Here is a 21,167-nt window from a genome sequence, read left to right as displayed (position 1 = left end):
GAGTCATTAGTATATTCTGCCCATGAATTCCATTCAACCACATCCAAAATTTAGGTTTTATTACTAGAGTACCTCACTTACGATAACACATTCTGAATTATTTAGGATTCTATTAAGCCGCCTATAATAGAAATCGCACATAGCATAAATCTGCAACTTAAGGGGGGCCCCTCTCTTTACAAAATTATATTTTTGTTTGCTATCTGCCGTATGTGCACTTTGCTTCCTTTTGTAATCTCTCTTACTATATTTCTGTAGCTTTTTGGAAGCTCTTCTATTAATACTTATTTTGGGGCCTAGATTTTAGCTCTCTCCTTGTTTTTCTAGAAATAGAGTTTGTAATTTTATTTTTTGATTTACTTGACACTTTCAGAAGATTTCCAGGAAAAAAATTATGGAAATACCGTCTCTGTGCCTGTCAAGTTCAAACTACGAATTCCGTAATCTGTTCAAATTCTTAGACTTTTATAAAGCACAAGGTTTTATGGCTGATAGGGGCCAGAACTAAGTAAAGCTGGAAGACTAGAAAGACAAAGTAACAATTTATCCCTGACACGTAGTTTAGACAAGGCAGCTACGAAGAAGTCTAAGAATTTTGGCCACAAAATTGCTTTGAATCCCGGACATTTTGTTTGTGATGACTGTATATTTGCTGTAGAGGACATCTGAACCTAAGAAATAGTTCATTTGAGTTGTGTTTTATTTTACTAAAGTCTAAAAACTAATTTTGAGACTAGAATGATTTATACTTCTTCAGAGTCTGGAAAGGAATAAATGATGAAAATGTATCAATGCTTCTTTAAAGCATATTGTGTATTTTATCTATTACTAAACAAAAGGAAGTAACTCTAATTAATTTTTCTTATATTTGTTCTCCATTTCTCCATTTCTTCATTTCTACAGAAAGAAATGGATACAGATTTAGTTACTGATGTCAGGGAAAGTTTAACTTACTGATTAAAGGAGCTAAATCCAGGCACAAAAGTTCAATTAATGGCTTTTATGTTAAAATGCACTCATAGGTTTAACAGGAAAAAAAATCCCTTAAAGGGGTAAATTACCAATATTCTAACCATGTACACAGAGTAAATGGTATAAGGAAGCCAATCTGTGGTACAGATTAATGTGTTACAAGCAGATTCATGAAATAAAGGCTGAGGATACAGTCTCCAAGACATTTCTGGGTAGAAGAATTTCTCTTTTGCCCTGAACTCAAATATTTTATGACAAAGGAAATAAGAGGATACTTACAGAAGGGACTTGTTTTCAAGTGCTTCACAAGTTTTCACCATTAAAGAGAAAGTTATTTGTTTTTGCTTTTTTTTGGTTGGGGGGAGGTTGTTTTTTCACTGGTTGTGTTTTATTTTGTTCGAGATTGATCTAGATGAGAGAGCAAGAGGTTAAAAGAAAGCTGAATTTGGCTCAATCTAAGAAACTGTTTTTATTCCAAGGTTTAGGTCTGTCCAAAAGTGGAATAGGATTATATGAATATTAGCTAATGATATCTTGGAGGAATTTCATGCTCAAATAATGATTCAACAAGATTAAATCAAGGACTTGACTCAAGAATCTCATTATTTGTGTTGTAGAGGCATTATTTGCTTTAAAGTCTTAGCTGTGTTTAGAAAGCAACGTGTTCTTCAACTCAAATTTGGATAGAACTTGCTTTGTACATATTTAATGGATAAGTGGTGAAATTTTTGCGTGCTGAGTTATTTTATGCTTCTATAACAGAGAATATAGTAAGATCTAGAACACTTTAGGAAATTGGCGAGGGCTGATAGTGTATCTGTGTCATGCTGATAGTAATGTTGAGGGATCGTAAAAATTAGTGATATTTAACAGCAGGCATCTCTAAAAGACTTATGCCTTTTAGAAAGTCCAATTTCATATGCATTTCCTTTCTTTCCTCTCTTTTAAGATGAATTAAAGGAAATAGTTTGTATCTCGCACGTAACTTGAATTACCGCTGAGTATGTTAAAAGAAACTCACACTTATCTTGATGAGTGTGCTCTCAACCCGGCAAAGAATGTCCTTAAAACCTGAGCCCCATTTCTTCAGCTTTATTTCTGGTGTGTCTTTTCTTTACGTTTTAAATTCCAACCATGGTAAATTATCCATAATTTCTCAATTACATCATGCTATTTCATGACTGTATTCTTTAAATGCCATATCACACATTATTTGCTTGGCAAACTCCTCATCTTTTTATCAAACTCAGTTCAGATTTAATAGAGCTGGTGACTCCTTCATTTGTTAGTTTTGTATCTAAAATATGTATCTAGTTTTGGACTCAAATTATTATTTGAACATGTGTATCTTCTACTAAATTATGTGTTCTTGAAGGAGAGAGCAATTAATGAGAAACTGAGCAGCCTTGAAAAGAAGTAATTTTTTCCCAGGTACATAAGGTTGGGAAATACGTAATAAGTAGAGAGAAAAGTGTCTGCAGAAGTACAGAAGCTTGAGAAAGCACATTTAGGCTGAGGTATCTGGTATGATTGGTAGAGTAATAGATGTTAAGGCTTTTCAGGTGACATCATAGAGTATTTTCAAGTATGCTAAGAAAACAATGCTTATTATCCCCCCTTAATTTGAATAGATGGGTGATATTGGGGAAGCTGCCAAAGCTCTCTGTGCTGCAATTTCCTCAAAAGAAAAAAATGGTGATAATAATAATATCTACTCCCTCATGGGAATTACACAGCAAGTGATCAATACATGTTAGCTACTGTGGTTATGATTATTATTAGTAGTATTAGAATTATCTATCCTCACTGATAGACTGAACTCTGTGCCCATCCAATGCCTAAAATATTGTAGGTTCTTAATAATATTTGTTAAAAAGATAAATTATTTTATAAGTAGTAAAGAAACACCGACTTACCTTGAAGACAAAGAAATTACGTGAAAATATTTGAACTTTAATAATACACTCTTGGTCATGGTGTAGATTTATTGGAAAGAGGATTTAGAAGCTAGGAGACCACTTAGGAAGCTATTGCAAAAGTCTACATGACAGGGCTTCCCTGGTGGCATAGTGGTTAAGAATCCGCCTGCCAATGCAGGGGACACGGGTTCGATCCCTGGTTGGGGAACTAAGATCCCACATGCCGCGGGGCAACTATGCCCATGCGCCACAACTACTGAGCCTGCGCCCTAGAGCCCATGAGCCACAACTACTGAAGACCATGTACCTAGAGCCTGTGCTCCGCAACAAGAGAAGCCACTGCAATGAGAAGCCCGTGCACCACAACGAAGAGTAGCCCCCGCTCGCCGCAACTAGAGAAAAGCCCGCGTGCAGCAACGAAGACCCAACACAGCCAAAAATAAATAAATTAAATAAATAAATTAAAAGTCTACATGACATATGATGACAAATTACATCAAAGTAACTATAAATATGGAGGAAAAGTATGCTGGAGGACTGACACATACTGGTGGCTTCTTCATGTGCGGTGTATTATAGGGGATCACGATTCTAGGCTCTCTAGTATACTGCCTGGCTTCAAATCCTGGCCCTTCACTAATTTGCTGTGCGACCTTAGCAAATTACTACAGTTCTCTATGTTTTAGTTTCCTTGTCTGTAAAACTGGAATGTTATTAATAGTTATACCCTAAGGCAATTGTAAGGATGAAATAATGTTTGTTAAATACTTACTAAAATGCCATATATATATATATACACACAAGATAAGTGTTCACTTTAATATTCACTACTATCATTATTACCATGATTTATGGGGAGATAAAAAGGGGGTCCAATTTCAGGTGATTCTAATTTGGTCCTGGATACCATTAGTTGAGTAAGGAATACCATGGGCTTGTCAGTACATAATTCATTCCATTTTGAACACCTTAAGTTCCAGATGTCCAAGTAGATCTGCTTATACATATAAATTTAAAGAGAAATGTATAGATGAAAACATATTTATTGGCAGTTAAGAGAAGATGTCCATTGAGAAGATGAGAAAGGAGGATAGAACTTTGGTTGGGGAACACACGAAAGGTTCTGATAAAGCACTGTCAGGCAGGAAGGAGGAGAAAACAGGGAAAAGGAGCATCTCGGGTCAAGTGTGACAGGGAAGAAGAGGTCTGCTGTTCATTTTGGAAACAGGAAGTGTTGATATATTAAAAATCCTTACCTAGAACCATTTGAAATGGTTGGGGCAGACCGCTTGGGTGAAGGACTGCATATAGGGCTAAAAAGTAGAGAGAATGGACACGCATTATCTGTGGTCTCCAGTGTGATGCTTAATATAGGCAAAATACTGAAAGGAAAGAGTAATCATGCTCCAGGAATTACAGGTTCCAGGAGGCAAAGTTCCAGAACTGTCTCCGATGAAGTGGTCCAATGAAGGATGGGGAGGTCTGGAATTTGCTAAGCCGAACTCTAGGCAGAAAAGCCAAGAGGAGAGAATAGCTTCCCTTTCTCACTTTTCACTCCCTGCCTCACTCTCATCACGAAGGAAAATCTTGGAATCATGTTGTCTCTCACTGAAATATTATTTTTCAGCCCACAGGGAACCCAGACTAGTCGGAGGGGACATTCCCTGCTCTGGTCGTGTTGAAGTGAAACATGGCGACACCTGGGGCACCGTCTGTGATTCTGACTTCTCTCTGGAAGCGGCCAGCGTGCTATGCAGGGAATTACAATGCGGCACAGTCGTCTCTATCCTGGGGGGAGCTCACTTTGGAGAAGGAAACGGACAGATCTGGGCTGAAGAATTCCAGTGTGAGGGGCACGAGTCCCATCTTTCACTCTGCCCAGTAGCACCCCGCCCAGACGGGACTTGTAGACACAGCAGGGATGTTGGAGTAGTCTGCTCAAGTGAGACCCAGAGCACATGTTCAACGTGTTCCCATACTGTGAAGAGGGTAGGGTTAGGTAGTCACAGACATCTTTTTAAAGCCCTGTCTCCTTTCAGGATACACAGAAGTTCGCTTGGTTCATGGCAAGTCCCCATGTGAGGGAAGAGTGGAGCTCAAGATTCTTGGGACGTGGGGATCTCTCTGCAACTCTCACTGGGACATGGAAGATGCTCATGTTCTCTGCCAGCAGCTTAAATGTGGAGTTGCCCTTTCTACCCCAAGAGGAGCACCTTTTGGGAAAGGAAGTGGGCAGGTCTGGAGGCACATGTTTCACTGCACTGGGACTGAGCGGCACATGGGAGATTGTCCCATGACTGCTCTGGGTGCGTCGCTGTGTTCTTTGGGGCAAGTGGCCTCTGTAATCTGCTCAGGTAAGAGAAAAAGGGCAGCCAACGGTGAGCCTCTCCCACGGCGGTGTGCCTTAAGAGAGGGCGTAACTATAGCGAAGAACAGAAGTAAAAGGGAGTGATCCGTTTTGAGGGATCGTGAGAAGTGTGCCAGAATATTAACTTCATTTATCTTTTTAGAGGGAAAGTAAACTTAATTTTCATGGGCCTCATCATTGTTTAGTGCTTAACCATGTGCCTTCTCAGAGTACCTGATTCATTCCCAGCCTGGTTGACCCATCCACCTTTCTCTAAAGCTATGTTTGTCCTAGCTCACCTATTTAACACTCCAGCTGACCTCCTTTCCTCACCCCAACTTTTTGTATCTCTTGTGACTGATGACGTTTGGTGTTTGCAGGAAACCAGAGTCAGACGCTACCCCCGTGCAATTTATCATCCTCGGACCCAACAAGCTCTCTTTTTTCAGAAGAAAGTGGTGTTCCCTGCATAGGTAAGAATCAGTGACCAGTCTATGAAAATGATCTCAGAATCCTTAGAAATGCATTTATATTTTATTTTCTCTTTGCAGGGAGTGGTCAACTTCGCCTGGTAAACGGAGGCGGGCGTTGTGCTGGGAGAATAGAGATCTATCATGAGGGCTCCTGGGGCACCATCTGTGATGACAGCTGGGACCTGAATGATGCCCACGTGGTGTGCAAACAGCTGGGCTGTGGAGGGGCCATTAATGCCATCGGTTCTGCTCATTTTGGGGAAGGAACAGGGCCCATCTGGCTGGATGAGGTGAACTGTAATGGAAAAGAATCTCGTATTTGGCAATGCCATTCCCATGGCTGGGGGCGGCATAACTGCAGGCATAAGGAGGATGCAGGAGTTATCTGCTCAGGTAAGTTCTGCATAATTACAATTGATTATAATTGTATAAGAAAGGACTGAGGTGGGGCAAAGGGTAGTGAAGGATATTAATCTGAGCAAATTCCCTAAAATACAGGCTCAGGGAACACTTGTGAGATTCAGGCTGCCAGAAGTGTGGATTTGATGAATTAGTGCTACCTCATGTGCAAGGTAGTATTATATCAGAAAGAGAAAACTTCAGAAGTGAGTTTGCATATCATGAAAATGACAGCAAAACTAATCATAAGTTCTTTTATAAACATACGTGGAGCTGGATGTTGGGTAAGGATTTAGTGCACCACTTGACGATAGCTGTATTAGTAAAGTAGATTAAAAAGGACAGCAGGGGCTTCCCTGGTGGCGCAGTGGTTGAGAGTCCGCCTGCCGATGCAGGGATCATGGGTTCGTGCCCCGGTCCGGGAAGATCCCACATGCCGCGGAGCGGCTGGGCCCGGGAGCCATGGCCGCTGAGCCTGCGCGTCCGGAGCCTGTGCTCCGCAACGGGAGAGGCCACAACAGTGAGAGGCCCGCGTACCACAAAAAAAAAAAAAAAAAAAAAAAAAAGGGCAGCAGAAGTACATTTGGTGCTACATTCTACAGAGAAGAAGATAATCTCCATGCCCAAGTAATTTTTAATGACAGATAAATTACCGTAACAGGACACTGCTCTTGTTTTGTATACATGGTAAGATTTTAGAAAGCATTGTGAAGTACAGAAATGTACTCAGTTGTAGTGTATGGGAAAAAAAGAGTGCTCTGACTTAGGGAAGTGACAAATTCTGTACGCCAGAAGAGATTTTGCTATCGATCACATTCAGTGACGTAAATCTGGTAAGAGGACATACACAACAAAACTGTGAAGTGTCAGAGAGGGAAATACTTCATTTTAAGGAAATGTATATAAAACATTGGTTTTAGTGGCTGAGTATCTCAATAAATTTTAACTATCAAGGACAACTGCCCCAAAATGAACAGAATAGGGTTAGAAAGCTAAAAGTACAGTAATTTAGGGAGAAAAAAAATCCAAACTATGTAATTCATAAAAGGCTCTGAGCCTTTGATTAAGGTTTAGAAGTCAACTTAGAATCACTGTTGGCATTCTAAAGAGGTCTCTAATTACAAAATCCAAGACTAGAAAACCAGAAATATTTATAGAACAAATACTATATTTTAACAAAATCTACCAAATCATCCAGAAGTTTCTAAAGAATTACTAGTAATGAAATTACTAGTGTATCGTACCTATTTTTAAATCCATTTTCACATCAGAGTAAAGGGAGAGAGTCCTCTGAATCTTCAGAAAAGATTTAAAACTGCTAACTCTCTATCTCACCCCAGAGTTCATGTCTCTGAGACTCATCAGTGAAACCAGCAGAGAGACCTGTGCAGGACACCTGGAAGTTTTTTACAATGGAGTTTGGGGCAGCGTTGGCAAGAGTAACATGTCTGCAGCCACGGTGGGAGTGGTATGCAGGCAGCTGGGCTGTGCGGACAAAGGGAGCATCATCCCTGCATCTTCAGACAAGACGATGTCCGGACACATGTGGGTGGACAATGTTCAGTGTCCTAAAGGGCCTGACACCTTATGGCAGTGCCCATCATCTCCATGGAAGAAGAGACTGGCCAGCCCCTCAGAGGAGACCTGGATCTCGTGTGCCAGTGAGTATCCGTTGGACTGTATGAAACTTCCATTCTGTAGCTCCACTAGCATCTTCTGATCTAACTAAGCAAGAATGAGTAAACTTTGGTTAATCCTTATTCTACCTGGATAATGTAATGGGTTGTATTTAAGTTGGCCTGTAGGTACTCAGGATCAGTGATCATTTCCCCAAAAACTATCATACTCTGACGGTCTTCTCAAAATTTTATTCAGTTGCTATCTCTGTGAACAAATGAGGAGAAGAGAATATGTAATTCAGCATTTGACTATTGAATCGCCCCATTTTTCTTTCAAATAGTATCTCGTTACACTTAATATAAAGCAGTCAGAAAGATCAATCCCATTCTACACCTTTTTAAGCTGGAAGAAGATTTCTATCTACCTGGCAGTTTGAGAGAATTTAACATTATATATTTACAATGTTAACTTTATCTATTTGACATTTCCTAAGTCACACTAACATTCTTTTTTAAAAAATTTTATTGGAGTATAGTTGACTTACAATGCTGTGTTAGTTTCACGTGTCACACTAATATTCTTATGTCCAGGACGAAATACACCCAGTTTGCTGGAGGGACATATACTTTCATAAAAGATGAATTTTGTAAAAATGTAAAATTTAGGGCTTCCCTGGTGGCGCAGTGGTTGAGAGTCCGCCTGCCGATGCAGGGGACACGGGTTCGTGCCCCGGTCGGGGAAGATCCCACATGCCGCGGAGTGGCTGGGCCCGTGAGCCATGGCCGCTGAGCCTGCGCGTCCGGAGCCTGTGCTCCGCAACGGGAGAGGCCACAAAAGTGAGAGGCCCGCATACCGCAAAAAAGAAAAAGAAAAAAAAAAGTAAAATTTAAAATACACATTAAATAAGCAAAGTTTTAAAACAGATTTTTTTATATCATAATCCTTTTATTTTTAAACATCTTTATTGGAGTATAATTGCTTTACAATGGTGTGTTAGTTTCTGCTTTATAACAAAGTGCATCAGCTATACATATACATATATCCCCATATCTCCTCCCTCTTGCGTCTCCCTCCCACCCTCCCTATCCCACCCCTCTAGGTGGACACAAAGCACCAAGCTGATCTCCCTGTGCTATGCAGCTGCTTCCCACTAGCTATCTATTTTACATTTGGTAGTGTATATATGTCCATGACACTCTCTCACTTCTTCCCAGCATACACTTCCCCCTCCCTGTGTCCTAAAGTCCATTCTCTACGTCTGTGTCTTTATTCCTGTCCTGCCCCTAGGTTCTTCAGAAGCATTTTATTTTTTTATTCCACTTATATGTGTTAGCATATGGTATTTGTTTTTCTCCTTCAGACTTACCTCACTCTGTAGGACAGACTCTAGGTCCAACCATCTCACTACAAATAGTTCAATTTCGTTTCTTTTTATGGCTGAGTAATATTCCGTTGTATACATGTGCCGCATCTTCTTTATCCATTCATCTGTCAATGGACACTTAGGTTGCTTCCAAATCCTGGCTATTGTAAATATAACTGCAATGAACATTGTGGTACATGACTCTTTTTGAATTATGGTTTTCTCAGGGTATATGCCCAGTAGTGGGATTGCTGGGTCATATGGTAGTTCTATTTTTAGTTTTTAAGGAACCCCCATACTGTTCTCCATAGTGGCTGTATCAATTTACATTCCCACCAACAGTGCAAGAGGGTTCCCTTTTCTCCACACCTGCTCCAGCATTTATTGTTTCTAGATTTTTTGATGATGGCCATTCTAACTGGTGTGAGGTGATACCTCATTGTAGTTTTGATTTGCATTTCCCTAATGATTAGTGAAGTTGAGCATTCTTTCATGTGTTTGTTGGCCATCTGTATATCTTCTTTGGAGAAATGTCTATTTAGGTCTTCTGCCCATTTTTGGATTGGGTTGTTTGTTTTTTTGATATTGAGCTGCATGAGCTGCTTGTAAATTTTGGAGATTAATCCTTTGTCAGTTGCTTCATTTGCAAATATTCTCTCCCATTCTGAGGGTTGTCTTTTCATCTTGTTTATGTTTCCCTTTGCTGTGCAAAAGCTTTTAAGTTTCATTAGGTCCCTTTTTTTTTTTTTTTTCCATTTCTCTAGGAGGTGGGTCAAAAAGGATCTTGCTCTGATTTATGTCATAGAGTGTTCTGCCTATGTTTTCCTCTAAGAGTTTGATAGTGTCTGGCCTTACATTTAGGTCTTTAATCCATTTCGAGTTTATTTTTGTGTATGGTGTTAGGGACTGTTCTAATTTCATTATTTTACATGTAGCTGTCCAGTTTTCCCAACACCACTTATTGAAGAGGTTGTCTTTTCTCCATTGTATATTCTTGCCTCCTTTATCAAAAATAAGGTGACCATATATGCGTGGGTTTATCTCTGGGCTTTCTGTCTTGTTCCATTGATCTATATTTCTGTTTTTGTGCCAGTACCATAGTGTCTTGATTACTGTAGCTTTGTAGTATAGTCTGAAGTCAGAGAGCCTGATTCCTCCAGCTCCATATTTCTTTCTCAAGATTGCTTTGGCTCTTCGGGGTCTTTTGTGTTTCCATACATATTGTGAAATTTTTTGTTCTACTTCTGTGAAAAATGCCATTGGTAGTTTGATAGGGATTGCATTGAATCTGTACACTGCTTTGGGTAGTATAGTCATTTTCACAATGTTGATTTTTCCAATCCAGTAACATGGTATATCTCTCCACCTATATGTATCATCTTTAATTTCTTTCATCAGTGTCTTATAGTTTTCTGCATACAGGTCTTTTGTCTCCTTAGGTAGGTTTATTCCTAGGTATTTTATTCTTTTTCTTGCATTGGTAAATGGGAGTGTTTTCTTAATTTCACTTTCAGATTTTTCATCATTAGTGTATAGGAATACAAGAGATTTCTCTGCATTAATTTTGTATCCTGCTACTTTTCCAAATTCATTGATTAGCTCTAGTAGTTTTCTGGTAGCATGTTTAGGATTCTCTATGTATAGTATCATGTCATCTGCAAACAGTGACAGCTTTACTTATTCTTTTCTGATTTGGATTCCTTTTATTTCTTTTTCTTCTCTGATTGCTGTGGCTAAAATTTCCAAAACTATGTTGAATAATAGTGGTGAGAGTGGACAACCTTGTCTTGCTCCTGATCTTAGTGGAAATGGTTTCAGTTTTTCACCATTGAGAATGATGTTGGCTGTGGTTTTGTCATATATGACCTTTATTATGTTGAGGTAAGTTCCCTCTTTGCCTACTTTCTGAAGGGTTTTTATCATAAATGGGTGTTGAATTTTGTCAAAAGCTTTTTCTGCATCTATTGAGATTACCATATGGTTTTTATCCTTCAGTTTGTTAATATGGTGTATCACGTTGATTGTTTTGCGTATATTGAAGAATCCTTGCTTTCCTCGGATAAACCCCCTTGATCATCGTGTATGATCCTTTTAATGTGCTGTTGGATTCTGTTTGCTAGTATTTTGTTGAGGATTTTGTTTTGTTTTGTTTTTTTTGCGGTATGCAGGCCTCTCACTGTTGTGGCCTCTCCCGTTGCGGAACACAGGCTCCGGACGCACAGGCTCACCAGCCATGGCTCATGGGCCCAGCCTCTCCGTGGCATGTGGGATCTTCCCAGATCGGGCCACGAACCTGTGTCCCCTGCATCGGCAGGCAGACGCTCAACCACTGCGCTACCAGGGAAGCCCTCTCATAGCGTTTTGGTCAGAAAAGATACTTGATACGATTTCAATTTTCTTAAATTTACCAGGGCTTGATTTGTGTCCCAAGATATGATCTATCCTGAAGAATGTTACATGAGCACTTGAGAGTGTATCCTGTTGTTTTTGGATGGAATGTCCTATAAATATCAATTAAGTCCATCTTGTTTAATGTATCATTTAAAGCTTGTGTTTCCTTATTTATTTTCATTTTGGATGATCTGTCCATTGGTGAAAGTGGCATGTTAAAGGCCCCTACTATTATTGTGTTACTGTCGATTTCCCCTTTTATAGCTGTTAGCATTTGCCTTATGTATTGAGGTACTCCTATGTTGGGTGCATAAATATTTACAATTGTTATATCTTCTTCTTGGATTGATCCCTTGATCATTATATAGTGTCCTTCTTTGTCTCTTGTAATAGTCTTTATTTCAAAGTCTATTTTGTCTGATATGAGAATTTACTCCAGCTTTCTTTTGATTTTCATTTGCATGGAATATCTTTTTCCATCCCCTCAATTTCAGTCTGTATGTGTCCCTAGGTCTGAAGTGGGCCTCTTGTATACAGCATATGTATGGGTCTTGTTTTTGTATCCATTCCGCCAGTCTATGTCTTTTGGTTGCAGCATTTAATCCATTTACATTTGAGATAGTTATCAATATGTACATTTCTATTACCATTTTCTTAATCGATTTGGGTTTGGTATTATAGGTCTTTTCCTTCTCTTGTGTTTCCTGCCTAGAGAAGTTTCCTTAGCATTTGTTGTAAAGCTGGTTTGGTGGTGCTGAATTCTCTTAGCTTTTGCTTATCTGTAAGGGTTTTAATTTCTCTGTCAAATCTGAATGAGATCCTTGCTTGGTAGAGTAATGTTGGTTGTAGGTTTTTCCCTTTCATCACTTTAAATATGTCCTGCCACGCCCTTCTGGCTTGCAGAGTTTCTGCTGAAAGATCAGCTGTTAACCTTATGGGGATTCCCTTGTATGTTATTTGTTGTTTTTCCCTTGCTGCTTTTAATATTTTTTCTTTGTATTTAATTTTTGATAGTTTGATTAATATGAGTCTTGTCATGTTTCTCCTTGGATTTATCTTGTATGGGACTCTCTGTGCTTCCTGGACTTGATTGACTGTTTCCTTTCCCATATTAGGGAAGTTTTCAACTATAGTCTCTACAAATATTTTATCTTCTTTCTCTGGGACGCCTATAATTCATATGTTGGTGCATTTAATGTTGTTCCCGAGGTCTCTGAGACTGTCCTCAATTCTTTTCATTCTTTTTTCCTTATTCTGCTCTGCAGTAGTTAATTTCCACTATTTTATCTTCCAGGTCACTTATCTGTCCTTCTGCCTCAGTTATTCTGCTATTGATTCCTTCTAGAGAATTTTTAGTTTCATTTATTGTGTTCTTCATCATTGTTTTTTTGCTCTTTTGTTGTTCTACGTCCTTGTTAAACGTTTCTTGTATTTTCTCCATTCTATTGCCAAGATGTTGGATCATCTTTACTATCATTATTCTGAATTCTTTTTCAGGTAGACCACCTATTTCCTCTTCATTTGTTTGGTCTGGTGGGTTTTTACCTTGCTCCTTCATCTACTGTGTATTTCTCTGTCTTCTCATTTTGCTTAACTTACTGTGTTTTAGGTCTCCTTTTTGCAGGCTGCAGGTTCATAGTTCCCGTTTTTTGTGGTGTCTGCCCCCAGTGGGTAAGGTTGTTTCAGTGGATTATGTAGGCTTCCTGGTGGAGGGAGCTGGTGCCTGTGTTCTGGTGGATGAGGCTGGATCTTGCCTTTCTGATGGGCAGGACCACATCCGGTGGTGTGTTTTAGGGTGTCTGCAATCTTATTCTGATTTTAGGCAGCCTCTCTGTGTTCCTGTCTTGCTAGTTCTTTGGCATAGGGTGTCCAACCTTGTAGCTTGCTGGTCGTTGAGCAGAGCTGGGTCTTAGTGTTGAGATGGGGATCTCTGGGAGAGCTTTCACCGTTTGCTATTACGTGGAGCTGGGAGATCTCTGGTGGACCATGTCCTCAACTCAGCTCTCCCACCTCATAGGCAGAGGCCTGACTCCTGGCTGGAGCACCAAGGGCCTGTCCTCCACACGGCTCAGATGAAAAGGGAGAAAAAGAAGAAAGAAAGAAAAAAATAATAAAATAAAGTTATTAAAATAAATAAAATATCATTAAAAATTATAATCATGGAAGAAAGAAAGAAGAGAGCAACCAAACCAATAAAGAAATCCGCCACTGATGACAAGTACTAAAAACTATACTAAAAACAAACAAAAAAGACAGAAAGCAGAGCCCTAGGACAAATGGTAAAAGTAAAGCTATACAGATAAAATCACACAAAGAAGCATACACATACACACTCACAGAAAGAGAAAAAGGAAAAAGCAATGTATATCTATACACAAAGAAAAAGGAAGAGAGCAACCAAATCAATAAACAGATCTACCAATGATAATAAACTCTAAATACTAAACTAAGGTAAACATAAAACCAGAAACAAATTAGATGCAGAAAGCAAACCCCAAGTCTACAGTTGCTCCCAAAGTCCACTGCCTCTATTTTGGGATGATTCCTTGTCTATTCAGGTATTCCACAGATGCAGGTACATCAAGTTGATTGTGGAGTTTTAATCCACTGCTCCTGAGGCTTCTGGGAGAAAATTTCCCTTTCTCTTCTTTGTTTGCACAGCTCCTGGGGTTCAGCTTTGGATTAGGACCCACCTCTGCGTGTAGGTCACCTGAAGGCGTCTGTTCTTTGCTCAGACAGGACGGAGTTAAAGTAGCAGCTGATTCGGGGGCTCTGGCTCACTCAGGCCGGGGGGAGGGAGGGGTACGGAGTGCGGGGCGGGCCTGCGGCGGCAGAGGCCAGTGTGATGTTGCACCAGCCTGAGGCGCGCCGTGCGTTCTCCCGGGGAAGTTGTCCCTGGATCCCGGGACCCTGGCAGTGGCGGGCTGCACAGGCTCCCCGGAAGGGGGGTGTGGATAGTGACCTGTGCTCGCACACAGGCTTCTTGGTGGCGGCAGCAGCAGCCTTAGCGTCTCATGCCCGTCTCTGGTGTCTGCGCCGATAGCTGCGTCTCACACCCATCTCTGGAGCTTGTTTAGGCGGTGCTCTGAATGCCCTCTCCTCACACACCCCGAAACAATGGTCTCTTGCCTTTTAGGAAGGTCCAGACTTTTTCCTGTACTCCCTCCCGGCTAGCCGTGGCGCACTAACCCCCTGCAGGCTGTGTTCACACAGCCAACCCCAGTCCTCTCCCTGGAATCTGACTTCCGAAGCCCGAGCCTCAGCTCCCAGCCCCGCCCGCCCCGGCGGGTGAGCAGACAAGCCTCTCGGGCTGGTGAGTGCCGGTCGGCACCGATCCTCTGTGCGGGAGTCTCTCCGCTTTGCCCTCCGCACTCCTGTTGCTGCACTCTCCTCCACGGCTCCGAAGCTTCCCCTGCCCACCCCTCGTCTCCACCAGTGAAGGGGCTTCCTAGTGTGTGGAAACCTTTCCTCCTTCACAGCTCCCTCCCAGAGGTGCAGGTCCTGTCCCTATTCTTTTGTCTCTGTTTATTCTTTTTTCTTTTGCCCTACCCAGGTACGTGGGGGGTTTCTTGCCTTTTGGGAGGTCTGAGGTCTTCTGCCTGCATTCGATAGGTGTTCTGTAGGAGTTGTTCCACATGTAGATATATTTCTGATGTATCTGTGGGGAGGAAGGTGATCTCCAAGTCTTACTCCTCCGCCATCTTGAAGTTCTCTCCTTTATTGGAGTATAATTGCTTTACAATGGTGTGTTAGTTGCTGCTGTATAACAAAGTGAATCAGTTATACATATACATATGTTCCCATATCTCCTCCCTCTTGCGTCTCCCTCCCACCCTCCCTATCCCACCCCTCTAGGTGGTCACAGAGCACCGAGCTGATCTCCCTGTGCTATGCAGCTGCTTCCCACTAGCTATCTATTTTACATTTGGTAGTGTATATATGTCCATGCCACTCTCTTACTTCATCCCAGCTTACTAAAACAGATTTTTAAAAGAGTTTCAAATCACTCTTTTCCCCTGTGACCTCCTGGGAGTTTTGTCTTCTCAGAAATGATCTAGGTGTCTCTCTCTGGCTTTTCAGACAAAATAAGACTTCAGGAAGGAACCACTAATTGTTCTGGACGTGTGGAGGTCTGGCACGGAGGTTCCTGGGGCACAGTATGTGATGACTCCTGGGACCTTGACGATGCTCAGGTGGTGTGTCAACAGCTGGGCTGTGGCTTAGCTTTGGAGGCAGGAAAAGAGGCGGCGTTTGGCCAGGGGACGGGGCCCATATGGCTCAATGAAGTGAAGTGCAAGGGGAATGAGTCCTCCCTGTGGGATTGTCCTGCCCTGTCCTGGGGCCACAGTGACTGTGGCCACAAGGAGGACGCTTCTGTGAAGTGCTCAGGTGAGTGCAGGGAGTCTGGACTGAGCTTGGAATCTCTGGCAACAAAGAGAGGGTGGGCCGTGAAGTGCATTATGGAAGGCCTGGAAGGACCAACCCAGGGATCTAGTGGGGAAAGAATCATGTATGTTTCAGTCTGAAGAATGATGAAAACATGTGTTGTTATACATTGGCCTTCACCGAGGACAAGCACATAACTTACATGTATCCGTGTGCAGAGAGACGAAAAACTAGGCACCTCTAGTTTTGGGTGGGAAGGAGTAATTTTCTTGGTTGAGGGGCTAAAGACTCAGACAGGAAACAGACGTAGTGGTTCCATATGTTACTCCCAGAACTGAGCCTCTGCTCTTTTCTCCTGCAGAAATCGCAAAGAATGAAGGATCACTAAATGCCACAGGTATCCAAGGGGATTGTGAGCATGGGGCTAATTGTCTGCACTGTTTAGAATCCCTCTTATTAAGATACTTTGGGTCAGAAGTTCTGAGGGTTTGAAATATACTTCAGCAATCCTGTATCTGACTTAAGAGAGGGATAGTAACTGGTGACCCAGGTCTTTTAGCTACGACGTCATTACCTCTTGTGATGTTTACCTGTGCCCAGGTCGCTCGTCCGTTGTTGCACTTGGGATCCTTGGGGCCATTCTGTTCGCCTCTCTCACCGTACTCCTCTTGTGGATTCAGAAGCGAAGACAGAGACAGCGGCTTACAGGTCTGAGCCACATTATGTTGTCTCTAACGTTTCTATGGGATAAGAAGTTTCTTGGGATAATCAAACCAAAAAAAATGAGATTCAGGTATCAAATGGCCAGAAAGAAGAAACCTAGTAGAGATCTAAGCAGTTTCCCAAAAGAGGGAACAAGAATTCAGAGAAGAAAAGGGGCACTGCTTGTACTGATGATTGCTATACATTATCCACATGTATAATTGGGACATTATAGAATTGATAGTTTAGAATGAGTATGCTTGTACGGTTCAGGATGACCCCTTTATTGCCCAAACATTTATTTGCTCCTACTATATACTCATTACTAATTTCACTGTCCCATCAAGAAATGTGCTAGGTTCTGAAGATGGTTCAGACTCAGATAATCAAGTGTTTTTGTCTTCGTGGAATTTCCAGTCTAGTGGAAGAGATATATATGTAAACAAATAAATTGCAATGTATTATTGTACAGTATTACGAATAAGGAGCAAAGGGGCACAGAGAATAATTTACTGAAAGGGGAAGGAGAGTATTGGAGGCTTCTAGGAGGTTTTGAGACAAATTTTGAAGATAGAGATCAAAGAACTGGGTAACGTGCATTCCAGGGAAAGAGAAAAAAATGTACAGGTGTAGAGAAGCTTAAAGGATGGAACGTTTATTGTTTTGGGGGGAAGTCAAAGTTGAGTTCAAGGAGAGAAGCTCCTGATAAGGCTGAAGAAGAGGGAGGAAACAAGTAATGAAGTTCTGTGTTGCCCAGTAAGGTTAATAGTCATTAAAGAGTATAGTGTAGGGGAGCGAAGTAGTCAGGCAGGCTCTTACAAAGTTCTGTTTGGCAATGGGATGTCTGAGGGGTTGAAAGAAAACCACGTTACTGACAAGGATAGGATTTTGAAATTGTTGAGACGAAAGATGAAAAGGACTTTATAGTGAGAGTGAAAGGGAAAGGATAACTGTTACAAAGATTCTAGATAAATCTCCAGTGAATTACAGAAGACTGCTGGCTGCCTTGGGGGAAGAAACTGGGTTGTTATAAGATGGCAACTGGAGACCCAGTTTAGCCTCACCCTATTACATTTGAGTTTGTGGCATCGTGAGGGTAAAGCTTGGTAGTAGAATGGAATGGAAACAGGACTAGGGCATGGGTCACGATTAGCTGTGTTTGCACTGCTGGGAAAAAGCACACATAGGGAAGCAAAGTTTTATTATGGCCCTCTGATCCCTAAACTACAACCTCTGTTGCCAGTTTCCTCAAGAGGAGAGAATTCTGTCCACCAAATTCAATACCGGGAGATGAATTCTTGCCTGAAGGCAGATGATCTGGACCTACAGTATTCCTCAGGTCTGTGAGTTCTTTGAGGGTCTGTAGCCCTGGGGTTCAGACCAGTAGCTGCAGCTGAAGCTGAGGCATTCTACTTTACATAGTAGTGGAAAGAAATCTCAGACATAATAGGAAGTCTGTGATGTACAAAAGGAAGAAAAGCAGGAATGAACTAAAAATTATTCTTAGAGAACATAAAAACTGTAGTCAAGAGGAGACCTCTGGCTAAGAGGTCCATGATTATTTCTGACAGAGGAACCATGTGGTAGAATATTATGACTTGGACCTCTTTTTATTAAAACAGAAATTAATCTTCTAAAAGTTAAACTTTTCATATCTATCTCATAGTTTCTTCCATTCCCACTCCCTGCTACTTTCCTTTCTCTAACATATTTATTATATTTTTCTAAAAGTTTAAACTTTCTATATCTTCATCCCATCAGAAGCCATCCCTAGGCACAGGACTAGCCTTATTTCCCATTACATAATAAGTCTTTCTTTGTCCTCTGACTTCTATTTAGCACCAATTCTACCTCTAGGAAGCGTAACTCTCCTGGGTTGTAAGAAATATCGCAATAGCCACTTCCTCTATGAAGGCTCAGTGCCTTCTCAATAGTCCTTACCTTCTGAGAGGGACCTGCCTCACTTCTCCAATCCAAGGGATTTGGTATTTGCCAAAACTAACGCAGGGAAATATATATAAGGCGTAGGAAAGACTTTCTGTGCCTCTTAAATCACACTGTTTGTCTTCCTAATTGTGAACATTGTTTTGTTTTGTTTCTAACGTCTTTATTGGAGTACAGTTGCTTTACAATGGTGTGTTAGTTTCTGCTGTATAACAAAGTGCATCAGCTATACATATATATATATATCTATCTCCCCACATCCCCTCCCTCTTGCGTCTCCCTCCCACCCTCCCTATCCCACCCCTCTAGGTGGTCGCAAAGAGCTTCTAAGGCACTCGAGGGGAGGTCTGATTTATTTCCCAGTAATTATTTTCTTCTTTTCAGAAAACTCCAGTGAGTAAGATGGTTTAACGATGCTGGACTAATTTCTGTGTCTAAATCTCTTCCTCTCTCTGGATGAAAGGAGGAGGCCACTCTGAGGCACAGCGAAAAGGAAGAGGAGAGCCATAACCCAGTGAGGTGGGGGAGAAGAATTTACTCATCATTGTTCAAAACAGATTCCTTTTGAGAGCGGAGAACACCCCTGGTATTAAAAAGAAAGAAAGAACGCATATACACATGTCTTTCCATATGTATGTTTATGTTTGTATGTATGTCCATACTCAGAATATGCAACAACTTTTTATAAATACGACTCTTGTCCATCCCTTAGTTCCATATATTTTAAGCAATAGCAATTGTACATCATGTTGCTAAGGAGAAGCTGGGTAAGTAAATATAAATAACTTTTCTAAAGATACAATGAGTCATTTCAAAAAAGAGATAAGACATAGATCTACATTTGCATAATGCCTGCTAGGGTAAAGATAAGATACTATAGGAGTATAGAAAGCTTGACAGTTTGGAGACAGTTTGGAGAGATTGTGAAGATGTGATGTTCAAGATAAACATCACATGACTGAAAGATAGACCATTCTAGGGAAAGGACATAGCATGTACAAAATGTGGCATAGAAGAGAATCACACCTTTGGGGAACAGTAAGTTTTTCATTCAAAAATATATTATGTTAAAAAAAATATTGAACATATTGGTGATGACGAGTGGTGGCCTGAGCACTGAAGATACAGATATAAAAGGTGCTATTGACAGTGACATGATTGTTTAATGAAAGATCTCACAGTCTTTGTGTGGGAGTGTGGAGAGGCTATGTGGAGGGAGGGGACTGATGAGAAGCTAGGCGGGGAAGGCTGGGTAAAGCCCAATGACAAATGGTCTTATCTGTTGTATTTCATGTTCATACTTTATTTTAGGGACTGTTGGGGAGATGGTGGGCTTTGGAAGATAAAGCTGGGGCAAGATATGATCAGATTTGCATTTTATAATTTGCTTTCATGAGGAACGTGTAACAAAAAAAGTGAATAAGGCAAAAAATTTAAGGTATACATCAAAAATAAAAGATGGTGAAATGAGTTAGTAGGTACATCTTCTATTTTTTTTAATTAATTAATTTATTATTTATTTTTGGCTGCGTTGGGTCTTTGTTGCTGCGCGCAGGCTTTCTCTAGCTGCGGTGAGCGGGGGCTGCTCTTCATTGCGGTGAGCAGGCTTCTCACTGCGGTGTCTTCTCTCGTTGCCGAGCACGGGCTCCAGGTGCACGGGCTGCAGTAGTTGTGGCACGCGGGCTCAGTAGTTGTGGCTCTCGGGCTCTAGAGTGCAGGCTCAGTAGTTGTGGCACACGGGCTTTCTTGCTCCACAGCATGTGGGATCTTCCTGGACCAGGGCTCGAACCCGTGTCCCCTGCATTGGCAGGTGGGTTCTTAACCAACTGTGCCACCAGGGAAGCCCCACGTTTTCTATTATTTAAAGCGATTTTGGGAGGACTACACCTTTGGAAATGATATGTGGCAAAAGCATGGGGTTTTTTTAGGGATATTTTACATGACATGAGAAATACAGATTGAGACAGAAAAAATTTGGAATTCTTAAAAGTATATAAATGTAAAGTGTAATACATTTATATACACATACACACAGAGCTGTTATAAATCGTATACAGGATAAAGTGTTAATATATGTATACAAAACATATATAGTATTATAATATATATATACACACATAAAACCAATTGTTAAGACAAAGACAACATCTAATAAATAATTGGGCAAAGTTATGAAAAACGGTTCACAAAAAATGAATTCTAAATGACTACTAAATATTTTTAAAATGCTCAGGTTCACAGTATGTCTGGGAAATTCAAATTATGATTAACAATGAGATATTGCTTTATATAAATCAGACAAAAATTTAAAACAGCACCAATATTTCTTGTTGGTGGGAATACAGAGAAAAATGTAATTTCAAACATTGCTGTTGGAAATGAGAAGTGTGGTAGCCTTTGGAGAAAGCAATTTGGAAACTTCTATTAATTAAAAAAAAAAATACTTCACAGATCCTTTGATCCAATAATTCTACCCCTAAAAATTTCTTCCTTACAGATAAAGCTATTAGTATGTAAGAACAAATATACAAGGGTTCCTTTGTGCAGCCTTGTTAGTACTGCCCAAAAGCTGGAAACAAAATGAATGCCAATCAGTGGGGTAGTGGCTGGAAAAATTATAGTGCAGCCAACAAGGAAAAATCATGCACAAA

The 21,167-nt window shown here is 40.9% G+C and overlaps 1 protein-coding gene and 1 long non-coding RNA gene across 3 annotated transcripts in view; one reads left to right on the top strand and one right to left on the bottom strand.

The window, feature by feature from the left end:
* The window catches only part of CD163 (CD163 molecule), a 35,289-nt gene that overhangs the window by 12,938 nt on the left and 1,184 nt on the right, over positions 1 to 21,167 (top strand). Inside the window, exons 7-16 of one of the 2 annotated variants that reach the window (XM_067695626.1) lie at positions 4,519 to 4,833; positions 4,931 to 5,245; positions 5,619 to 5,711; positions 5,790 to 6,104; positions 7,451 to 7,771; positions 15,565 to 15,873; positions 16,232 to 16,267; positions 16,471 to 16,578; positions 17,816 to 17,930; positions 18,919 to 19,035. In XM_067695626.1, coding sequence (XP_067551727.1) covers positions 4,519 to 4,833; positions 4,931 to 5,245; positions 5,619 to 5,711; positions 5,790 to 6,104; positions 7,451 to 7,771; positions 15,565 to 15,873; positions 16,232 to 16,267; positions 16,471 to 16,578; positions 17,816 to 17,919 — 1,916 coding nt within the window. In that variant the 3' untranslated portion in view covers positions 17,920 to 17,930; positions 18,919 to 19,035. The remainder of the gene's footprint in view (positions 1 to 4,518; positions 4,834 to 4,930; positions 5,246 to 5,618; positions 5,712 to 5,789; positions 6,105 to 7,450; positions 7,772 to 15,564; positions 15,874 to 16,231; positions 16,268 to 16,470; positions 16,579 to 17,815; positions 17,931 to 18,918; positions 19,036 to 21,167) is intronic. The other variant, XM_067695627.1, reaches the window with a different exon arrangement.
* LOC137201589 (uncharacterized) lies at positions 11,228 to 16,437 on the bottom strand. The gene is made up of 2 exons (XR_010932245.1): positions 16,073 to 16,437; positions 11,228 to 15,243 (listed from the first exon to the last, which is right to left on the bottom strand). It is a non-coding gene; the product is annotated as an uncharacterized lncRNA (long non-coding RNA).

Source organism: Pseudorca crassidens, chromosome 11 (genome assembly GCF_039906515.1).
Source record: "Pseudorca crassidens isolate mPseCra1 chromosome 11, mPseCra1.hap1, whole genome shotgun sequence".
In the NCBI taxonomy this organism is placed as follows: domain Eukaryota; kingdom Metazoa; phylum Chordata; class Mammalia; order Artiodactyla; family Delphinidae; genus Pseudorca; species Pseudorca crassidens.
The sequence above is the reverse complement of the archived record's forward strand: the minus strand, read 5'-3'. Positions and strand labels throughout refer to the sequence as shown.